The 24,256-nt window shown below is 38.8% G+C and overlaps 1 protein-coding gene across 2 annotated transcripts in view; it reads left to right on the top strand.

Moving 5' to 3' along the window:
* LOC117297530 (serine/arginine repetitive matrix protein 1-like) overlaps nt 1-24,256 on the top strand; it is a 71,385-nt gene that overhangs the window by 33,199 nt on the left and 13,930 nt on the right. For both annotated transcript variants that reach the window (XM_033780617.1, XM_033780618.1), the window contains 3 exons: nt 438-502; nt 12,333-12,484; nt 16,764-16,892. In XM_033780617.1, coding sequence (XP_033636508.1) covers nt 476-502; nt 12,333-12,484; nt 16,764-16,892 — 308 coding nt within the window. In that variant the 5' untranslated portion in view covers nt 438-475. The remainder of the gene's footprint in view (nt 1-437; nt 503-12,332; nt 12,485-16,763; nt 16,893-24,256) is intronic.

Below are 24,256 nucleotides of genomic sequence, written 5' to 3'. Positions count from 1 at the left end.
TTATTCATGGCGATTAATTAATTAAAGTCCACTTCAAGTCTTGCCTGACGGATTACGTGTATGGCCTTTTTGGAAAATGTCAGACTCTTGAAATACAAAAGGGGGTGACCTTTAAACACGGCAGGCAATTCTGCAGTTTCTTTGAGCTGCACATTAAACTTTTAGCATTGGTAACATTAACTGCTTTTATACAAAGTGCAGTTCGAGGTGTCTAGGTACAAATTGAAAACATTGAGGTGTATATTCCTTTTAATTAATGAAAACAAAATTACATATTAGATAGTTTACAAAGCAATTACAGTTGTATAGTAACAATTGTACAATTGCAACATGTACAATTATATAGTAAAATTGTTTGTAATAACTTTCTTGTCACAAATTTATGCTATTTTTACGGAAATGGTATCATTGCTATGTTCCATTCATTCTTTTCTCAGGAGTCTGAAGGTCCAAGTCGTCTGTTTCGGCCTTAGCCATGGGTTCAATTGGTAACGCCAACGAGGTAAGTACAGGTACAAGACTTGAAAGGTCACCTTCAAAATGCAATTTGGTTTAAAAAGTAAATATCCGTTTTCAAGATTTAGCAGCTGTCCAACGCAAGTGTCGCTCTTTTGACATCTCTCACAATGCAAGGGCGCGTTGCAATGCAATTTTGTTTGCCATGTAATGGACAACATGTACAAGGTTACCACGGCAAGGTACGCAAGAAGCTTATAATTATAGATGGATTGCGCGTGACGTCATTGGCCACCATCTTTGATGAAACGTGCACGCGTGAAATGCTATCATTGGCTGAGAGTTTTTCTAAGCGGATACACAACATGCGTGCATGTTTCCCTTGCTTATCATCAAATATGGCGGTTGATGACGCTTTGTATAATTACATGATCTTAAAACCATGAAGATTTTGTCACAAATGCAACCATTTAAAGACACTGGACACTGTTGGTAACTGTCAAAGACTAGTCTTCTCACTTAGTGTATCTCAACATAATACATACAATAACAAACCTGTAAAAATTTGAGCTCAATCGGCCGTCGAAGTTGCAAGATAATAATAAAAGAAAACACACCCTCTTCACACAAAGTTGTATGCTTTCAGATGCTTGATTTCGAGACCTCAAATTCTAAATTTGAGGTCTTGAAATCAAATTCGTGGAAAATTACTTCTTTCTCGAAAACCACATTACAACTTTAGAGGGAGCCGTTTCTCACAATGTTTTATACTAACAACCTCTCCCCATTGCTCATCACAAGAAGGGTTTTATGTTAATAATTATTTTGAGTAATACCAATATTATCCACTGCCTTTAAATTAAACTGAATTTTGAGATCAAGTTAGATCCTGACTTTACAATTTAATGTACATGGAACCTACAAATTACACTGATGGCCTTGTTGATTAGGAATTCCATTCACGCAGCCCCAAGCAAACCACCTGGTTTCATTAGCTCCTTCCAAACCTAACACTTGAGAGTCATTCGATACGTGTGGATTCCAGACCGCACTCCGTCCGTATTCTCATTAGGCTTGAGTGTTGTCGGGATACAATTTTGTTTTCTGCACTACGAAACTGCCACTGTCGTAGTGCTTTTCAAATGGAAATTTTGTTTCTTCAAAGTCTGCTGTATTTTTTCTGAAACTAAATCAGTTTCTGTGTAACTGTCTTATGGATGTTGTACTGTAACAGGCTGGTTCTGGAGAACGCACAAATAAATTCAATAAAGTATCATTATTAATATTAAAAAAGGAAACCTCAAACAAAATAATGATTTTTTTAGGATGGGTTTCCAGACTGCAAAAAAATGCTGTCTGGACACATACGATGAGAAGTTGTGCCGCTATATGCGACACGAACTTAAAGTGGATGGGCGCACGTACCAAGAACTGTATACGCATAACGGGGCCTGTTCCCTAAACACTTAAAGAGTTCCTCTCACTCCCCATGCAGCAACTACTCGAACACCCCTCCAAAGATCTCTTCAAAACAAATTATCGCCATGATGACGTCAAAAGCAACAGTTGATAAAGGAACATGACACGCTCAGAACGGATCCGATTTCCCACACAATTTCGGCGTTTTCCCTAATTCCAATGAAAATCACCGCTTGTTGAGACAAAAAAAAGGAAGGGAGGAGAGGAAGAACAAAATAAGTGAAAATCACTTAGTTGTCAAAGCAAAGCTCTCACTGATGTGAGTATTAAGTTTCCAGCAGTCGATTTCACGAAACGCTCGGATAAGTCCTATCTCGAGTAAGGACGAGTAACCCGTCCTAACTTAGGATGGGTTCAATTCGTCCCAATATCTTTGGATACGGGAACTGAACTCGTCATAAGTCCAAAGATTAATCTTAAGTATAAGAAAGACTTAGGTGAAATCGACGGCTGGTGGTCAAATTGACGCACTGTGTGTGGTTTATGAACTCACTGGGATGATTAGAATGTCATCATGAATGTATCATCTAAACACAGTCTAGTTGCAAATCACATGTTTCTTTGCTTCACTATCATTCGAGTCATCGACACAACAAACCCGGTGACAGATGTGACTTATCCTCGAGAACTTTCTCTCACAATTGAAATGCCTTCTGTATATTCTCTTCAGGAATGAAATCCTCAGTAATTGTTTTGATAGCGCCTCGTGGCTTCCCGTCTCCGAGATTGAACCAACAAGAGAAAGAGGAAGAAAGAAATGTCCTCGCATAATGCTAGTGTCCACAAGCTAGATACAGCTTCAGCAATTTCAATTTACCCGAGAGAGTAGCAAATGTCCAAATTAAGACACTTTCAGATCCCGCTGCTCTTAGCTACCCTACCCTTCCCCCACAGGACTCTTAAAGAGAAAATTCTTCTTTACTGGGGAAAGTTGGCGTTAAACGTTAAAGACGCTGGACACTATCGGTTATTACTCAAAACAATTATTGTTAGCATAAACAAATAACTGGTCACGAGCAAGGAGGAGCTGTTGACCCATGGAATAAAACATTGCGAAAAACGGCTCCCTCTGAAGTAACGTAGTTTTTGAGAAAGGGGTAAATTCTCACTAAAATTATAAAAGACTTCAGGTGAAGCCTTTAATTATGCATCTAAAAGCACACAAATTTGTGTAAAAAAGGGTGTTTTTTCTTTCATTACTTTCTTGCAATTTCGATGAACATTTGCGCCGAAGTTTTCTCAAGTTTGTTATTTTATGCATATGTTGTGGGATACGCCAAGTGAGAATACTAGAGTTTGACAATTATCAAAGAGGCCCAGTGCCTTCAAGAACTCCCGTTTTGATTCCCGTTTTGATTGGGCATGCGGTTTGTGATCGATGGTTCTTGTGGCGCGTGGGTGTCGACTTCCTTCCTCATTATTGCACCAAAGATGAAAGAGTCGAGACTGGGCTCTGTGGGGCTTTCTAGCGTAGATACCAAGGTCTCGATGGGTATTAAGGGTCCATGGATAAAAAGCAAACGACTGTTCTACTCGTTGTTGTATTTTTTTATGGAGGTATTATTTGATTCCCTGAGGATCAACTCAAAATTGTTCCATCACAGGTGAATCATACAACTTTTGCAATTCAAACGTCCAATTTGTTAAAGGCAGTGGACACTATTGGTTATTACTCCAAATAATTATTAGCTTAAAACCTTTCTTGGTGACGAGTAATGGGGAGATGTTGATGGTATAAAACATTGTGAGAAACGGCTCCCTCTGAAGTGCCATAGTTTTCGAGAAAGAAGTAATTTTCCACGAATTTGATTTCGAGACCTCAAGTTTAGAACTTGAGGTCTCGAAATCAACCATCTAAACGCACACAAATTCGTTTCTTTCATTATTATCTCGCAACTTAGATGACCGATTGAGCTCAAATTTTTACAGGTTTGTTATTTTATGCATATGTTGAGATACACCAACTGTGAAGTCTAGTCTTTGACAATTACCAATAGTGTCCACTGCCTTTAAACGTAGAACTAAACATGGTCTGTATATAACTGGTGTAATTTCTAATATATTGGGGACATAAGTGGTCATTGGATTCACGACTGTAATATTTATATTTTTGATGGATATATTAATGTTCTTCTATTTATGATAATGAAACCAAAGTCACCTCATATTATGTAAGTGAACCTATTCACTTTAGCTCGCTGGGTTATAAGGAAATCTGAGTGCTTGCCTTGGGAACTACAAACTCTGGGTTTAACAACCCGTATACTCTTTCTTTTGACGTGTATACATCCAAAGCTATTATTGCTTTGATGTGATGTTACTGCTGAAGTGATGTTACTGCTGAATTCAAACATGAAGTGCAACATTTTGCACTGTTTCCAAGGGTTTGGAGAACCAACATTCTATAACCGTTTTAAGTAAATTTTACTGTCCTTCATCAAGAGGTTTTTGGACCTAAGACGAATGTGATGTAACAATGTTTTATTTTAAGTGTTGTTCAATTAAAACAATAAAGTGTCATGGCTGAGCGGTTAAGAGCACCGGATTCAAGCACTGGTGTTTGATCAGCAGGGTGTGGGTTCGGATCCCGGTCGTGACACTTGCTACATAACATTGGGGAGGTATTGCTTTCTGCTCTACCGGCCAGGATTCGAATTGATGACACCCAAGCCTACATTCGTATGGACTGTGAAAGGGGTAACCCTGTTTCAGCCCTAGGAGTAGGTGGCAATGGCCTCTGGAAAAAATAATTGTAGTCCACACCTTGAAGTGGCCTTCAGGCCATGTGTGTCAGGCGACTTGCATAAAAAAATTAAAAAATAATAATAATAATTCCCCACACATTAATCGTGAAGAAGTTCACTGCGGTCGAATCTGAATGTCAAATTTGCCCCTGTCTGCTCACTGATATCTAGACCCTATGACTTTACCCCCCTGTCGCCGGGACAAAAATCCCTAGATCCAGGCAATCCCAAGAGCGTTCCCCTTACAAGTTGTGCCAACCAACTCGCGCTTTAGCTGCCACAGACATGACATTTATTCCACCTAGTTTGTGTAGTAATCGATATGATTTTCTAGTCCCGGTTTGTGTATATCTACTCTAAATTCTGCCCCGGAGCAACCTGCAACCTTTGAATTTGAACTGTCGTAGAGAAAATACCAGTAGAATATAATTGTCGTTATAGTTTTTTGTTACCCCTATGGCCTATTTTTTTTTTTTATTTTTTTTTTTTTTTTGCAATAGTATTTTGTATTGTGCCCTGCAATAGTTTCATGACTGAATAATAATTATAATAATACATTTAGACTTAAAAAAAAAAGGAAGACAACAAATCATAAACAGGAGAAAGTGAATAATTCAAGTTTTATTGAATTGAATCACTGTCTAATATTCATTTTTGTGGTGGAAATTTCCCTCCTATGATATTTCTCAAAAACTTGCTATAATAGTTGAGTGCTGTCCAATCGAGTATCCCACAGCTCCCCTTAAAGGCACTCGACACTATTGGTAATTAATCAAAAGAATGTTGATGAGCATACAAAGTTTACTTGGTATTAAAGGAACACGTTGCCTTGGATCGGTCGAGTTGGTCTTTGAAAAGCGTTTGTAACCGTTTGTTATATAATTGATATGGTTAGAAAGCTGTTGTAAAAGTAGAATACAATGATCTACACAAATATGCCTCAAAATTGCGTGGTTTTCGTTTTACCTCGTCGACTAAAACGGTCGGCCATTTATGGGAGTCAAAAAGTTGACTCCCATAAATGGCCGACCGTGTTAATTCGCGACGTAAAATGAAAACCGTGCAATTTTGAGTGATACTTGTGTGGATCATTATATTCTACTTTTAAAGTATCTTTCCAACCATATACATTTCATAACAAACGCAGAGGACACTATTGGTAATTACTCAAAATAATTATTCGCCTAAAACCTTACTTGGTAACGAGTAGTAATGGGGAGAGGTTGATGGTATAAACAGTGAGAGAAACGGCTACCTCTGAAGTGACGTAGTTTTTTGAGAAAGAAGTAATTTTCCCCGAATTTGACTTCGAGACCTCAGATTTAGAATTTGAGGTCTCGAAGTCAAGCATCTGAAAGCACAACTTCGTGTGACAATGGTGTTTTTTGATTTTTGGGGTTTTTTCTTTCATTATTATCTCGCAACTTCGACGACCGATTGAGCTCAAATTTTCACTTGTTTGTTATTTTATGCATATGTTGAGATACACCAAGTGAGAAGATTGGTCTTTGACAGTTACCATTAGTGTCCAGTGTCTTTAAAGATTTTTCTCAAAATGAAATTTGATATTATAATAGGTCAATAGGTGGTACCCCACATCTTCCCTTAGACAACATCTACTTGCAAGTTAGCAAATATTGCACAATATGCCGTATTTTACATAATATTATTCAAGAAAATTTCATGCGCAGTTTAGCCTTGCCTTTATTGACACATACAGCAGTTTTCTGTATTTACTCTGGTTTCGAATTGAAATTCACCATAGCTGATTTTTTTTTCAAAACTAAATGTATTCACTTGTTATACATTAATATAAATGGTTTGTGATGCATATTTTGTGATTGAAGTCAGAAATCACGTGGGCGATTGTTCCTAATTATTACTCCAAAGTTGGGCTGCAGAGACTAGTAAATTGCTGTGTTACAAAACATTATAGGGTCCTTTATTCCATATCTCCCACTTAGCTCTTCATTACATTTTGAGCATGAAAATAAGTGAAGTCGAAATTCAATTAAGGATATAAAACTCCAGATTGGCAATATTTAGCTTAGTGCAATGGGCAATTATTAACTGTGTAGACTGTTATTCGTTATTATTAACTGTTACCAACTGCAGCATATACGGGGGCACAAATACAGTTTGTAAATCAAATAAAGGAAAATCGCTATCGGGGATTTCAGATTTCCATGGATTAAGCACCGAGGCTATGGGAAATGAAGTTTTATAGTGATGCATTTTAATTGAAACGTGGAGATTTTTCTGTTAGAAACAAATTTAACAAATTTGAGAGAAATTTAACAATTAATTTGAGAGACGTGAAGCAAACGGTGCTCGACGGTTTGTGTTTTCTTTCTTCTTCTTTGCTTTTCCTTTTCTATTCCCTTCTTTTACGGTAAACTATTACTTTCCATTCCCCCGCTGGGGGATTCCGTATGGATGCCAATCAAACGAGAACGTTCCTGATCGCATTGCGTGGAAGTTTAGGGATCAAATCGGAACCATTGCGAACTAAAGATCCGGATGAATTAGAGCCCACATTGATCGTGACACCAAGGTCTTTATTACTGTGCTCTGGGCCCCGGGGCGCGCAATGGCCCGCTGGCAGTGGTGAGACACTGTAGAATCTCACCTAAATCTCCCCATGGGCCTTATAATGACCGCGTTAATTGGCCACAGCGCGGTGTGCGCAACTAAATCTTCAACGTGGGTTTTAAATGTATGGCCTCAGAATTTAGTTAAAGCTGATAAAATATTGGGTTTCAAGTCGGGTGAATGATCAGAATCAGGTTGCGGAACCTGCTGGAAGGCCATTCATTGTGATGTATGTCATTCTTGTTGCACTATCTCAAAGTGGAGATACCACGTGGGAAGATAGCAATTACTTGGTTGTTAAGCAGTTTGTTTAGGCAGAAATTATTTCTTCTTTTCGGTCGTAAAATATTCCAGGAGATATTGTTTTTCAAGGCCAAGCCACGATGTGGTTTTTATGAGCATTCTTCAATGCTATTTATAAGCAATGTGCTCTCTAAATGCCAAAGAGTGAAAATCACTCTTTGAAGAGAAATTCTTTTTTGAGTGGTCTTCCAATCTTTTGGAGTGATTTTTACTCTGTCCTGGAGTGAAACCCCTCTAAAAGAGTGAAATAACCACCACTCTTATTCAGCAGCCATTATGAGGGACAACTTGGAATGTATAAAGAGTGGTGTTTTCACTCTTTTACATTTTAGAGAGTTTATGTAATAACTTTGTTTAATAATGTATTAGTTGCCATAACAAAATGGATAGGGACCTACTCTAGGGTATTCTTGGCGAAAATGTGGACAGTAAAGTCCACCACCCGCTTGTTATACATCTTATCATAATATAGATTTTTATTTATTTAGTTACACATTCAACTGCGCCATTAACATGATAATACACACGAAACGTTCAGTGTGAGATGCAGGGAGGTTAAAGACAGGAAGGGACTGGCAGTCAAACCCTCACAGGCCCCGGTCCCAGGTTCCTCAGGATTGAATGGAAGGTAACAAATTTTACTAAGCCAACATGATCCTTAAACGGATGCCCTTTTGGTGCCTACATCATCACAACCATCAAATTTAGCGCAAGTATCGTTATTTACGACACATAAGGTATCACAACAACACTGAAGCTAGGCTCTGAATAGTCTAAAGCGAAAATTATTATTGAAAATGTTCTTACTCGTTTCGCTCAAAAACTACAGCACCCAAGCATTGAATATTTGGCATACTTTGTACCATCATTATATTTAAACCGTGTGTTTGATGTACATCTGTGGATGTTGTGAATTGTGTCGTACCAAAATTACTTGCAACCCTTTAAAAGCAAAATCCAATAGAATTGCACTACTTCTATTAATATTATTATTAATAAATGTAATTTTACAAGAAACAAATCGCATTTCGGCCCCTGTAAGAGAGTCTTGAATCCCTTGTGCCTCCCTTGTTGTGCAGCCTTTGATCCAAGGCATCTCATTACGGACCTGGGAACCCTGGAACTTCCCAGAATCTACAAACCAGAAATAAACTTCAAAACGAATAGCATAATAATAAAACAAAAAAACCTCGTATTTGTTTACATGTGCTTTTACATAAATGCATCTGGATTTATAAGGGAAAGCCCACAGCAATACAAAATGACGACGACATTTAGTAGAATTGCAGAAGTTGCAATTAGAATGTAAGTAACGGAATGTTTGGTTATGTACATGTTAAATTACCAATAATTCCTGCGAGAAACATTGACTTGTTTTTTAATCCCCTGTCTATCTAATTCACCTAATGGGCTCAATTTCAGAGAGATACCTAAAAAGAAGAAACTATTACTAAACATTTGTCTGCTAAGCAGAAATGAGCAGGAAAGCAGTCACAAATTGTACATGGAAGAAAGTTGTGTTGTGGTGTGATCAAGAGTTAAACCAACAATTAACAATTTAACAATATAAGATAGTATTTTATTTAGCAACCTTATTCTGGTGAGCATAATTAAGTCGTGCTTTAAGCAGGCCCTGACGCCACCACTGGCAAGGCCATTTTGGGTGGGTCGGATTTTCCTAGTGGTCTCTTCAGAACATTCCAGGCAACGCATGTGGGGTGAGACGTGCGTTACCTTTACAAACAAATAATGATTACAACCTGCCCCTCCCTCCAAAGAAGTGGGGGGGGGGGTAGACCCTAGCCAGACAGTATACGCATATGACGTCAGTGCAAGGAGTCTAAACGTTTGGCGTTAACGTGATTAAAGATTCACATATTGTTGGCAACGTACAGCCTGGGTAATTTGATGCCTTGAAGCTGTTGATAATGGTCTGCTACACTTTTGTTGATTCAAGATGGAGGTACATCATCGAAGCTGGCAAAACGACTACTAAATTCCCATGTGCTTAAAGACACTGGACACTATTGGTAATTGTCAAAGACTCGTCTTCACAGTTGGTGTATCTCTACATATGCATAAAATAACAAACCTGTTAAAATGTGAGCTCAAGCGGTCGTCGATTCGGAAGTTGTGAGATACTAATGAAAGCAAAATCATCTTTGTCGCACCATGGTCACATGAACTTGTGTGCTTTCAGATGCTTGATTTCAAGACCCCACATTCTAAATTTTGAGGTCTCGAAATCAAATTCGTGGAAAACTACTTCTTTCTCGAAAACTACGTCACTTCAGAGGGAGCTGTTTCTCACAATGTTTTATACTTTCAACCTCTCCCCATTACTCGTTAACAAGTGAGGTATGATAATAATTATTTTGAGAAATCACCGATAGTGTCCACTGCCATTAAAGGGTGTGGGTACTTTTTGTGCGACAGAAAGCACAAAAGTACACAGGTTTACATTCAACTTTCATGGGTTAAAAATTATGGTAGAAAGCTTCCCACCTTCAAATATTAATTGCCGTGGTGCTTTAGTTTCTGGTAAATGGGTAAAAGAAAATCCACATGTTTTACAACGGATTTACGCGACTCTCCTGAAAATACTGCTCTGTGATTTTTACTTAATATTTTTCAAAAACTCGTCATATAAATAGGCAAAAACTTGATAATACAAAACGTATCAAACCCTTTAACATATCGATGGGAAATGTGCAGTAATGCTGTTTGCACGCTCATACGCCACAATTGCTTTCGTTGCATCAAGATAATGTATGGCTTCCTTTTGTTGGAACTTCTATTATTATACTATTCTGTACTATTTCAAATTATAAGTTATTGTACTAGAGTGTTGTTTTCACTCATTTGTGTTCTCCACTCTAGAAAAACTAAATAGAGCAGCAGACAAAACGGATATTTTGTTCAATTAAGATATGCAGTGTGTGTCTAACAACTCCGCCTGCCTTCAGTGAAATATTCATCGGTAAAAACACTATTTTGTGTCATCAAATTAACATTTTTACAACTTGTAGGTTGGAGTTTTGCAAAAGGCTATGAATCACTAGTGACTGAGCAATATCTGACCGAACTTATTCGAGTTGATCTGCAGGAAGTCAAGGCACTCCAGGCAGTGAACACTTCCTTATCTAAACAGAGAGGAGAGTTTCAGACTTCAGAGTCCATTTCACCTTACACAGTGACAGTCGGTTTGACATTTCCTACTTGAGGCTAAGCCAGTCAAGCCTTGCCCTTTCGTCAAACTATAAGTGATTGTTAATTGCATGATGCAAACCAAGTTATTTGTTACCAATCAACGGTACGTCACGTTCGTGAACTTTTCATAGAAATGCATACACACAAACACACACACACACCATGTTGACACCCACTCTCAAAAATGCCTCATTGTGGAGAAATATTTTCTTCTTTCCTTTGCCCATGGACTTACCAATTTCCCACAGACTTTTTAAAACATTTTTCTTGTCTTAAAGGCATTAAACACTTTCGGAACAGAAACAAAATTAAAGTTCACAGATTTACAAATAACTTACAGGGTTTACATAAGGTAATGGTGAAAGACTTCTCTTGAAATATTATTCCATGAAATGCTTTACTTTTTGAGAAAACATTAAAACAATAATTATCAATCCTCGCTAACGAGAATTAGGGCCTATACGGATTTATTTTGAACACATGTCATGACACGGCGAAACGTGGGGAAACAAGGGTGGGTTTTCCCGTTATTTTCTCCCGACTCCGATGACCGATTGAGCTTAAATTTTCACAGGTTTGTTATTTTATATATAAGTTGTGATACACGAAGTTTGGGCCTTCGGACAATACTATTTACCACAAGTATCCAATGGCTTTAAGATTGTGCACATAATATGGAGTCCTTGTGTTTGCCCGTTTTTGTTTCGTTCTTGATGTCCATGCTATAGCATAAGGTACCGAAAATGGGCACAGTTGTTGGGCTGTACACAGTTGCGATTCAATTTTAAACTTCGCTGTGAAAATTATGTTGTTATTATATTAGTACCTTTTCTTTGTTTACAAGCATTGACGGCCATTTTGGTATAGCTTGTAATGAATATCAAAATATTATTTTATAACTATCTTCACATAGTGTATGATACACAGCACTGCATTAAGGGTTGTGTGAGTGTGTAACTTTACCCAAACAACCTCTGACAACGGTATGGATATTTTGCTATCCCCACCATTGCACACTTTGTCAGCTGGACAGCCAAACTGTAGTATTTTCAATCTACCAAAGTGCGTCTTTAAAGGCACTGGACACTATTGGTTATAGTAAAAAAAAAAAAGAGTATTCTCACTTGGTGTTTCCCAACATAATGCATAAAATAACAAATCTGTGAAAACTTGGGCTCAATTGGTCATCGAAGTTGCAAGAGAATATGAAAGAAGAAACAAACACCCTTGTTGTACAACTTTGTGTGCATTCAGATGCATAGCTGAAGTCTTTAAATATTTTAGTGTGAAACTACCTCTTTATCAAAAACTACGTTACTTCAAAGGGAGCCGTTTCTCACAATGTGTTATACTATCAACAGCTCACCATTGCTCAATACCATTTAATACCAAATGTTATGCTAACAATTATTTGGAGTAATTACCAATAGTGCCCTGTGCCTTTAACCGATATGCTCTTTCTGCGGATCTGATTTGTAACGGAATCAGGCAGTGTTCCCCCTCTCTCAACTTATCTCACCATGTCTGTCTCTTCTTTCCCTTCCCCAGGGGGCTCGTGGTTTACCCACAGACATCCTCAAGTCGAGCCCGTACCTGACGATTGTGATCTTGGTGGCGGGCGTTACGGGCGGCCTGGCGTTGGTCATCGGGGTCATATTCTTCTGCAAGTACTGCGTCAAGAGGAGGCGGTTACCGGCAAGGTGAGAGCAAACGTTGAGGGCGGTTTATTTGTTCTCTCCATTTTTGGCCTTGGGAATGTTTACTTTCAACTTTTAATTTAAACTTTCAACTGTTTTAAAATTTAATATGACATAATAAAAAATTATGCCCTGAAAAGTAGTCCCACAATTTCCAAAAAGTTCACTTTGATACACCATGTACGAATACTGTTTTGTGACAGTACCAAAGGTGTCCTATGCCTTTAAACTCATCAAACCAAGTATTTAGTCTGGTCTGTTACTACATTCCCCCCCCCCCCAAAAAAAAAAAAAAAAAAAAAAAAAAAACACTTGTTTGCAACGAATTCAGAAAGCTGACACTTTCACCGTTCGCTTCTTGTTCGTATTTGAAAATTGTTTTTCGGTGTGTACAGTTTGTGTAAAGCGAAAGGTCACGCAGTATTTGTGAGGATATTTTGTCCTTTACTGCGGTGAGGTCATCTCTGCTTTCCTTACCCCCAGGGTAGTCCGATAATTTCATTGAGCGCTTCCTGTTCCCTTGCCTGAGCCGGCTAGCCTCGTTGAAGATCATAGTACGAAACCGCTGCTTTGTAACAATCAGGCGAAGAACGGGGGAGACAGAAAACAAAACCCTGGGGGCGAATTAAACTCTCCTTTTGAAGGTCCCGAGAGTAGATACTCCATACGGGTCTGCTAAGGACGATTGGGGGGGGGGGGGGGGGCTTTATATCCCAATATCATGGTTACGGTTGCCATGGGTACTGAGTTTGTGAAGACGCATCCGGCGGATTAAGTATAAGAAGGGTGGGTATTCAACTCCGATAAGAAGAGACGGCTAAGCGTGTCACAGCCTCGTAGAAACGATTCTTTTTCGGATTAGGCATCGAAAAGCTAGCATTTCTGAATCGCTATGGACCCTATTGCAGAGCTCATCATAAATTATTGAAAATCATCCCTCTTCCTTTCTGGAGTTTGTGGATCACACAATTTATTTATGGGTCCTATTATACAAACAGAAAGAAAACAGGATGTCATCGGCTGACGAACCGTAAATCACGCCAGATTGAGTAACTGAGAAAAAGTATCTCGATTTCTGTGACTGAAGATCGAACCCCAACTTACGAGTCACAACCCATTCATCGAAGGTAAACTACCATTGACAAAACACCTGCGAGATCCACCTGCTCGGAGTGTAAACAAGCACGGGGGGAATAGACGCTCCTCTCGGGGGGCTAGCTGCGTCTTGATCACAGTGGAAGGGGATTGTTCCTTGCGGGTGGGAAATCAAGTGCAAACAAGAAAAAACCTTCGTCTGACGTATACGACGCTCTGGAGGCAAAACTCACGGCATAAACTGTTAAGCGGCCGTGCACGTTTTCACATCTCTGCTCATGAACTGCGCGCCGAAGGTGTCAACAAATTGACCTATATTTCCCGCTCAAAATGGATGGGCTGAGAGTTTGCAGTCCTTAGCAGACTCGCTCTTGAATCAAATGGACAATGTGTATGTGGTCATTCGTTAAGAATACAACTATATCTGAGAGAAGTGCAATTAGTCAGTGCACAGGTTTTTTTTTTTTTTCGTAAAGTCTTTTCCTAATATTTTCATTCCGGAACTGGCAACTCCTACATGCGGATTGGAGTGCCACGACCAAAGATCATTGGAATAAGGCGCCATATAAATGTTACGCTTGGACACGCATTGGTTAAAAGTACACGTCGTGTAAATCGCGTAAATTCTCCAAAGACATAGGGGGTACTGTCCTTCAAACAGCATAGTCGATTCTAAAAATAAAAAAATAAAAAGAAGTTAATTACGGCGAAAATACGGAAACTTATCAAACTCCTCGCTGTTTTGATTCATCAACCACACGGCTGCCTCCGATTTGCGTTTACTTTGAATTAAGAGCGGTAACTTATAACGAGATAAAGCGTGGTTTCTAACGAGATTGTGAGTGATTTGAGTGGCGATAAAAACGTGGAAGATGGAGCCGTTAACAAGGGGGAATTAAAGTCAAATAAAACGCAAACGGCCTCTGGAATTGAGTTTATCATATAGGTCAAATGATTTTGCTGTGAAGGGATTAGCTTGAGCAAGCTTTTCAACGCAGACAGTTTGTCTGTTAGTGTATGGGAAACGAAGACCGTGGTTTACAGATGTATTTCCCCTTTGGTATTATGAATTTAAAAGCTTTTCCTGGTATCGTTCATACTTAATACGACATCGCCAGACACTCGGAGCTCGGAAAGGTTCGTCCACCTGACGTGCTATTATTTAAAACAGTATTTAAAGGCACTGGACACTTTTAATGATAATTATTCGAAATAATTGGTAGTATCAAAACATACTTGGCCACGAGCAATGGAGAGCTGTTGATAACAAATTGTGAGAAACAGCTCCCTCTGAAGTAACGATAGATTTTTAGAAAGAGGTAATTTCTCACTCAAATATTTGGATCTGATAAAAGAGTTCAGGCCTGAAGTATATTAAGTATTAAAGCATCTGAAAGGACAACAATTTGTACAATAAGGGCGTTTTCTGTCATTATTCTCTTGCAACTTCAATGACCAATTGAGTCAAACTGTTCACAGATTTGTTATAAGTGTATGCATATGTTGGGATACACCAATTGTGTTTGACAACCTTAGGTTTCCCTGTGGCGAGTTCACAAAGAGTTAAGACTATAGTCTTATCTAGACTTAGAATAAGTTACTCGTCCTAACTTTAAAACTACCGATATGTTTTTGATATCTCTTAGGACTAGTCCTAAAGTTATGAGTCTTTGTGAAATCGACCCAGTGCGTAATAAAGATAATTTTTACACGCAGTGAGATTCATGTGGGATTTTTTAAAAGGTTGTCTAGAATGATGAATTATCTGAAAATATTTCGATGTATGAAAACTTTAATAGTGTACTGGTTGACAAGTCGAGTTGTTACACTATACTGGTTCTTTTTAGAGCCACTTCAACTCAAGTAGAGCCAACACTGCCCCAAAAGAGATAATGGTTTTACCTGCAAGTTTACTATTTAGTAATTCTTACGTAGAATTGTTTCGTGTATTGGAAGATAGTGATACCCGCAAACCTACGATGAATTGATGCAGTTTAAAAGACCCTATATCGAAAGTGAACGTGATAACCTTTTAAAGGATTGTTGTTATCCAGTTGGATTAATAATACATCGGAAGCGGACGTAAAGGTTGAGTGGAACTCGTTTTGACGTTTAAAGTTGTCACATCAGTGGAGTTTGCAAAATTGGGAGTATCTTGGAAGGATCAAAAAGGCATGAAATTGGATGCATTATCATTGCCAGTAAACAGGAATACCTCAGCAAAGCATTTTTTTTAATGGAAGTGGCTTTTATCTTAAACTTGTTCACGATGTGTCTGTTAATAATTTAAATCATTTGGTCATACACTTCTAACTATCGATCAACACAGAAGGCCCAAACCACAAGGTTGTGAAAATCTAGAAACATTTCTGCCGTTGACGGCGTGCTTCGAAATTACAATGCGTTGACGTCATGTGTGGGATGTTGCTTTGCTATGCACAACGTTGTTATACAAAATAGAGCTCCCACAATGACGTAACATGGGTGATGGTGTAATATGACGTTTCGCGAATCTTGAAAGCACCGGAGAAGGCTATTCCAAATTATTTTGTTTACACAACAACAATCGTTTGTATTACAAGTGAACTCAATTTCCGTATTGATTGTGAAAATTTAAAATAATTTCAGCAAAGATAACTTGCTTCCGGTTTCGTTCGAGCAGGTCTTTAAGCTTCGCGGACACAATGGGAGACTTTTGGACACGAGGTGGCAGCAGACTTACCAGGTAAATTTCCATTGTTTACGTAGTTCTGAGCGTGCGCACATGACCGGGAACAATGGATTTTACCTGGTAAGTCTGCTGCCACCAAGCGTCCCAAAAGTCTCCCATTGCCTATGTGATCTTTCTTTTAGTTGCCGTGTGTAATAAAAATTGTCAGTCAACGGTTGATTTATTTTGTTGATTAAAATGAAAGAAGGACTAGCTAGGCGCTTGTAAATAAATAATACACATGGGCAACTATAATGCCATTATAAGCTTATCCGTCGTGGATACATAATTTCATGAAAAGCAAGTCTCATTTTAATTAGTTTTCAACATTTTCAGAATATATTCATTTTTTTTAATAGCACATCTTATTGTATAAGCTTTAAAGAATACGAACAACTTATGCTTTGCCAGGCTTGCTCTTAACTTGTCATTTATAATATAAAAAAATCTTGATTTATTTGTCTGTGTTCCTGACAGAGATCCAGCCTTCTTCACTCCACTACCATTGGATTTAGATTTAGACAACAGATCACGCTTAGTGCGGCTTGAATCAAGGTCAGATGATATACGTTTACCATTGGGCGAAGAGGATGGTTCACCAGAAAGGTTAGTTTCTTGTCAAGTTGTTCATGTGATACAAAATGCCGGCAAAGAAACTGAATAGCTTCGCCCACGCAAGGTTACAGTTTTAAGCCACAATTGTATTATTTAAAGCAGTGGACACTAATAGTAAAACTAATTATTGTAAGCATTAAAAACTTACTTATTAACGAGCAATGGAGAGCTGTTGATAGTATAAAACATTGTGAGAATCGGCTCCCTCTGAAGTAACGTAGTTTTAGAGAAAGTGGTGATTTTTTTCTAATATTATTAAAATACTTACAGCCTGAAGCATTTTATTATGCACCTGATAGCACGCGAATTAAGTGCAACAAGGGTGTTTTACTTTTCATCATTCTCTTGCAACTTCGATGACCTATTGAGTAAAAGTTTTCACGGGTTTGTTATTTAATGCATGTGTTGGGATACACAAAGTGAGGATACTGTCCTTAAAGGCACTGGATGCCTTTATGAACGCTCGTATTCCATTTGGACGATATATAAATAAACCAAGTAAGCGGAAGGCACACAGTCAGGACGTCGCTTCCCATGCTGTTTCTTTCATTACCTTGTAAACCCATTCTACCTAAACAAAAAGAGCTAGTATCAAAATAAGGCAAAGCACGAATCATAATTCAGTTTGCAATTCCTGACGACAGTTCCTTTTCTATACACCCATCCCTCTCCCAGCCGCAATTACAATAAACCCTCCGGAAGAACCGACAACTCTGACTTCTTTAACGGCAAAAGCGAATCCGAAAGGTACACGTTCTTTGTCGGCGGAATTGCTTTGGAATCATATTAATTTTGATCAAGTGATTGAGACTACAACATTGTTTAAATATATCCTTAAAGAAGCATACAAAGGGCCTTCAGGGCTAACAAATAAGCAATTATAGATTGGTCACGTTTTCCAGGTATTGTTGTACTTTTACCAGTTCTATAATCTAGTGTTATAAAATACTAAAGATATAAAGCTCGTTTGCATTGACCTTACTGTGTCAATTATTATAGATAGCGTCTGGGTACAACAACGTTAGCCTTCAATTAAGTTTGCCATTTTTATGTAAGTGATTGATTTGGTTGTAGGCCTAAGTGTGTCTTTTTGTGAGAAAATGTTTCGAAACAGTTCAAAGTACAGTCTGTATAGTAGAGTGGGAGTTTTGCTAATTAAATTGCAACGCTCATTGTGAAGCTTACTTTTGCTGTAAATGGTGACTCTTGCACCGGGGATAAATAACAATAATACAGTGTAGTATTTATGAATGGAGAGCAATAATGTCTTATGCATGGCGTCATTAGGGTAGGGCGCCCTCGGCTACAGCTTAAAGAAGGTACATAAGCCTGAACATCTGACGTCACACTTTTTCGAGGATCGTGAATAACGCCAGATGCCGGCCTCAAAACTTTCAAAACCGGCGTGTAGTTTGACCTGTGACCATGTCACTGCACGTTTATCAAACGATGATTGTATCCAATGGAATCAGTGGATCTACCTGGACATCTGACGAGGCTCGTGAATAACGCTAGATACCAGCCTTGCGCGCCTGGCATGGATCCTGCCAGTTGTTACACCTTTGACCTCTCATGTATTCAAACGGAGATACAAACGTACATATAGTGAACATCCCCCGAACCTCTAAACATTTTGGCCTACTCTTGTACTATGAGTATAAGATGTAAACACATAGTCCATAATTTTGGTTGTAACACACGAAATTAGCTGCTGCGCAATAATAATAGGTTCTCAGACGTAGCTTTCTCGAATATTATTTCTTTTCAGAGATAAACATTTCACAGTATTTGTACTTCCTTTGTAATCAGTAGGCTTTCAGAATAAAATTAAAAAACTAGGTTTCGTGTCCTTCATGTAATACCTGAAAAGCCCACGTCCAACCTTGGTTAATGTCAAAGGCTTGCTTGCACCTTGGGAAAATTTAAGCTAAAACATGTTCAGAGTCATGCGAAAAACAATTAAAGAGAAACATCTGGAATTGTAAATAAACGTCGGAGTTTGGAATTGCAGGATCAAGTGCATTATATTGGTGAAAAAGCGCCATAAATATTTATTATGTTACCTTACAGCAGTCAAGACCGTTTTACTTTAAAAAAAAACTTACAAAAACATGGCATTTCAGGCAAACAAGTTGTCAACGGACCTTTATCAATGTCTTTGTGGCATGAGAATATTTGTATGTTCAATCTTACTATTGTGTTCGCACTACCTGTAGGGTTTAAAGAGTTTTGTTATTTTGTGTAGATCAAGTTTTTGGCCATGACATGAATCCCTCCTCACTGTGAATTTACCTGTAGGAGAATCAGCTTCATTAGTCAAGTCAAGTTTTTGAGGAAAGTTAGAAGTGAGACGAATAAATATTTCCCAAACATTTTTTACCTATTTCTCGAAAACTACAGCACATCAGCAAGTAATATTGTAAAGGAAGCTTTCTACCATCGTTATCTTCAAGCCATGTTTATCTTTAAAAGCGTTATGTAAATCTGTAGACATTGTGTTTTTTGCCGTATAAAGAATACCCAAACCCTTTAAGAAAGAGCAAAATATTAAATTGTTTACTTCTTGGTAATAAAAAAAAAACTCTTGTACCCACTCAAAGTTGATTTATCCATTTGAACGATTCCTCAATCCTCAAGCGTGGTCCAAACCCAACCGCCCACTATACCCAGGTGAAATCAAAAGAAAAATCAATTGACATTGGAGTTTATTGTTCTTCATCGGAAACTTGTCGACATGTCACTCTCAAGGCAGGAGAGCTTGTGGGTCGGTGTGGGCGTAATTCCTCGACCACCAGGTCCCCAGACCCACCAACGGCGTCGTCTTCTCTTCGTCTATAAAAACAAAAACATACCATCTGTGGAACAAAAGAGAGTGGTACAAGTTGGGGGAAATCGTTTAAACCACACTGCTATTAAAGGCATGATGGACACCTTTGGTAACTGTCAAAGACCAGTCTTCTTACATGATGTATGCATAATACAACAAACCGGTGAAAATTTGGGCTAAATTGGTCCTCGAATTCGCAAGAGAATACGAATGAAAAAACACCCTTGCTGGTATACTTTGTGTGCTTTCAGACGCAAAGAATTTAGCTGAAGTATTTTATTATTTTATTATCTGAGTGAGAAGTTACCTCGTTAACTACGTTGCTTCAGAGGGAGCCGTTTCTCACACTGTTTTATACTATCAACAGCTCTCCACTTCTCTTTACCTAGTATTAAGTAGGGTTTTTATGTTAACATTTATTTTGAATAATAACCAATAGTGTCCACTGCCTTTAAAGTTTGTATTTCCTGCCAATAGTTTCTTTCACAATCTTATGTCAACATGTTGGGCTGTACTAATCTCTCGTTGTCCTGATCAACAAAGCTTTGAGTTTCTGACAGGGAGATTCAAACTCCGAAAGGATCCAATTTGATTGTTTTCATTTGAAGATCAAGTCATGACATTTAAGCGAGGAGTGGGTTGGGAATAGTATAAATAACAATAAATGAGGAAGTTGATTGAACGGCAACTCCTACCGTTTTACTATTAATATCCCAATGGAGGATAGATAATTATTACTCGAATGGGATTCGAACTCACGACCTTTAAAAACCTAACTGAGATGCGAGACTCTGGTTTTAGAGTAGGGTTCAAACGTGGGTCAAGCCAGTCGTCTGTGAATGTTTGGTACTGCACACCCCTTATCCACGGTACAATGTTCTCCATTGGTTCAAATGTGTGTGGAGTTGTCATACATCAAGCAAGAGCATTGTGTAGTACAGAATGCGTTCGTTTAGCTTCCCTGGGTCGACCCCGGTGTGTGGTGGGTTTTTTTTTCCAGGACGAACGTGTGCAGATAATTACCCACGTTCGTCCTGGAAAAAAAAAACGCCACACACTGGGGTCAACCCAGGGAAGCTAAACGAACGCACCCACAAACTCCTTGCCCACAGTGCGTCAGATCTTTGTTGAGGAATGGCTTGCAAACGCGTTAACCATCAACGGCTTCATCTACACGTTATTAAATATTGGTGAAGACGGCTTCGGATTATGTTTTTGGTCTATCATGGAGAAGGATGTGTGCGTACTTTAAGCGAGGAAGTACATTACACAACTCAGCCTCGTCATCTTGTAGCCAATGCCCCCCCCCCCCCTGCAGAACATAAGTGTATATTCCCTAAATTGAAAAATTACGTGGAGTGAATTGAATTGAGGTTGGTAACGTTTAAATGCTAACAGTCTGTCGGAAGTTATTACATCTGTGCTATCTGCATCAACAACTTCCCTCGATTTTGTTTCTCTCTCCATTTTCAAAACCACGGGAATGCATCACCTATGGCGGCACTCCCTAAAAGTATCATCAGAAATGATCGACCGTTCATTTCCATGAGTGTTATTTGTCAGTAACTAATTCGCGACATTTCCTGCGTTGTAATTAAATCTATTGTCAACGAAGCATATGAACGAATTTTTTACGCTGCAGTTGCCGCTGGCCCGGTCGCTTTGGGGAGCGTACGGTGCGTTCAGTGCCTAATGGCCTATCCATTTTAACAGCTTAGGGAACATCCATTTACGTGGGATTGTGTAATGAGTCCCTAGTGTGACGTTTTACGGCAAGCCACTATTATGTAAATGAATAAAAAAAAAGTTCATCCGCAGGACTCCAAAAGCATCAGCAAGAGACCCGTTTGTGAGTTGTGGCGGAGCGACCCCTGGGATTGGTCCACGATCGGGTAAAACCGCTGGATTTTAATACTGCATACAATCAGCAGACTGTGCTTCTGGCAGCGGATTGATGGGGACCACAGTTGAGTTTATATTGGGTAGAACCTTCTGCATTTAATTTCTTTAAGTTAATCACTTTTGGAATTGATTCCCGTCGTGAAGAAAATTACTGTTCATTGAGAGGTGACCGGGGAGAACGTGGACATATAGTTTGTATTTTTAGATGTCACTGCAACACTGACTTGCGTGTCTCCCTGGTGACTTTTTTAAAAGATATGCTCAAACCTCTACTCGGCGTTTGGCGAAGGATGAACCATAACATTATAAAATGTACCCGTTTTCAATCAAAATGTAAATGAGATTGTATGTTCGTAAATACCCCCCCCCCCCCCGGCAGTCTCCGTTGACAACTTAAAGCACGAAGTCAAGTTGAACAGTAAACCTTAAATTCGGTCATTTTGCCAAACAAAATCATTATAATTATTTCTTTCTTTACCAACTTGGCGTTTGTTTCGGCTTTGACCCAATTATGGAGTTCCTTGTACTGTAAAGAACAACGTGTCAAAGGGCTGAAACCGGGTCCTGTGGTTCCTGACCAGTTTCTGTGTATGACCCGGAATTGATCCTGGTTAGGGTCAAAATTACGCAGAATCCGGGTTAAAGATTCATTTGTGGAAATGAATCAACTCTTATCTGAATTTTGTGTAAAGTCTTCAGTTGAGGACATTAACAAATATTCGGCACATTGGGTTCAATATACCTTCCCAAAGAAAATACCCTTGCTACACCTGGAATGTGCCCTTTTGGGAATCGATTGCATAGGTACAAACTATTAAAATGTGTCACCAATTGGTGTTTACGTGTTTCACTCATTGAATCAAAAATAGTTGGCGGTTTATGTCTGGCGTAAAGTAATCCCCATTAGCAATGTCGTAGGAAACTATACTGGGGTGGTGCATCAGATGACGTCACTGGTCTTTTGTGCAAGTCATTATTAACTTAAAGATTGCAAGTTATGCTGACGTCACTGGTCATGATACATACTTAATGATTGCAAGTAAAAAGCAAGGTTAAATCCATTCTCGTTCATGTTGTTTCCTGTACTGCTCGGGCAGGGCTCCGACGTTTCTTTGACAAACACTGCTTACCGATTTCTTAATACGTTGTTTTCAGAATTCTGTAAGTCACTCCGCGGTAGTAGAATTTATAGCAAGACAATTCTCTTCAGAACAAAGTCTACCTGGCAAGTAGATACACACATGGTTTAACTGAACACCAAATATAATTTGATACCTCACCATGTAAAATGCCTCAAATCCCGGCGTTCATGATAACCATGGTCAAACAGAGAACTAGACTATATAATCAAGATGGCGCACGAATTGCTCACTTTTCCAATCCACCTTTAATTAAACAAACCTCCTGTCTCCAAATCGCCAACTTGTGTCCTCACTTGAACTACCGACTGACACCATTTACCGCCTAAACTAAAATAAACTCAGACGAGAGAGAAAACAAACGGCATCCGACGTTTATCGATGCGGTTCCCGCCATAAAATGCGGCACACTCGGTGAGTCAGGGGGAAGTTTATGTCACCCGTACTTGATGCTAAGAGTGGCCGCTTATAAACATGGGGCCTCTGTCACGTCACTTGACTATATAGTCATTTCCCACATATTTGAACGTCGTCTTTTATGTAGGTTTTTACTTTAGATTTAGCTTGGCTGTATCCATCAGCACTCTCTTACTAAGGTTCCGGCCCTTCAAGCCTTCCGTGCCACACTGATTCTTTTTCTATAATGAACAGTTTTCCCGCCTTTTTACGTTCATTTACTAAAAAGAAGAATATATTGTGTGAAGTCCGTGACGTTTAAGTGCTGTCCTTATTATGTGCGTGGAATCTTAAAGGGTTTTGGTACATTTTGTACGATACAAAACACCATCTGCTAACTGCCAACTGTACTATAAACTGTTAATAACTGGACCAGCGATTCGGACTTGTATCTTTTCCAATCCGTATTCTACCAAATCGTAAGCCCTTCTTACCCAATTACACTTACCAATACATACATCGTCGGATATCTTGTTATTGATCTGATCCCCCTGTTTGTATCATCCACAAGTCGCTCTTTAAGAATCTACACACCTAGAAAAAAAGATGGCGAAAGGCAAATATGTCCCTATCATAGCTATTTTCAATTTACTCTGACTCGTTTATTCCCAGGTTTACTTAATTTGTGACCAAGATCGGTCGAGACGAATTCATTCCAGCTCATTTACATTTTATCAACACATTCACCTGCTGCAAGACTATTCCTGTCTCTATATACGTCGGCTCATGAATTTCCCAGGTTTCAGGTATAGTGGTCCTGTTTGAGTTAGATTGTTAATTTTTGTTTTTTTGTTGCTTTGTTTTGTATTTGTCAGGTATTTCAAAACAAACCTTGCTGGCTTCTGTAAGTGCCCCCATATTGGTTTACTTCGTACCCATAACATTATTTGTTCATTGAATGTTCATTAATAATAATTTTCTTGATAAGTTCTTGAAGTTGTACTTGTTTTGTTTATTATTCCCCACCCCTTTTCACCAATACGGAAATATATGTTGATTGAATTGAAACATTTATATAAATTGTCCTTCCT

The sequence above is a fragment of the Asterias rubens genome, chromosome 12, assembly GCF_902459465.1.
Source record: "Asterias rubens chromosome 12, eAstRub1.3, whole genome shotgun sequence".
NCBI classification, from domain to species: Eukaryota; Metazoa; Echinodermata; class Asteroidea; order Forcipulatida; family Asteriidae; genus Asterias; species Asterias rubens.
Note: the sequence above shows the minus strand (reverse complement) of the source record. Positions and strands in the feature narration are given on the sequence as shown.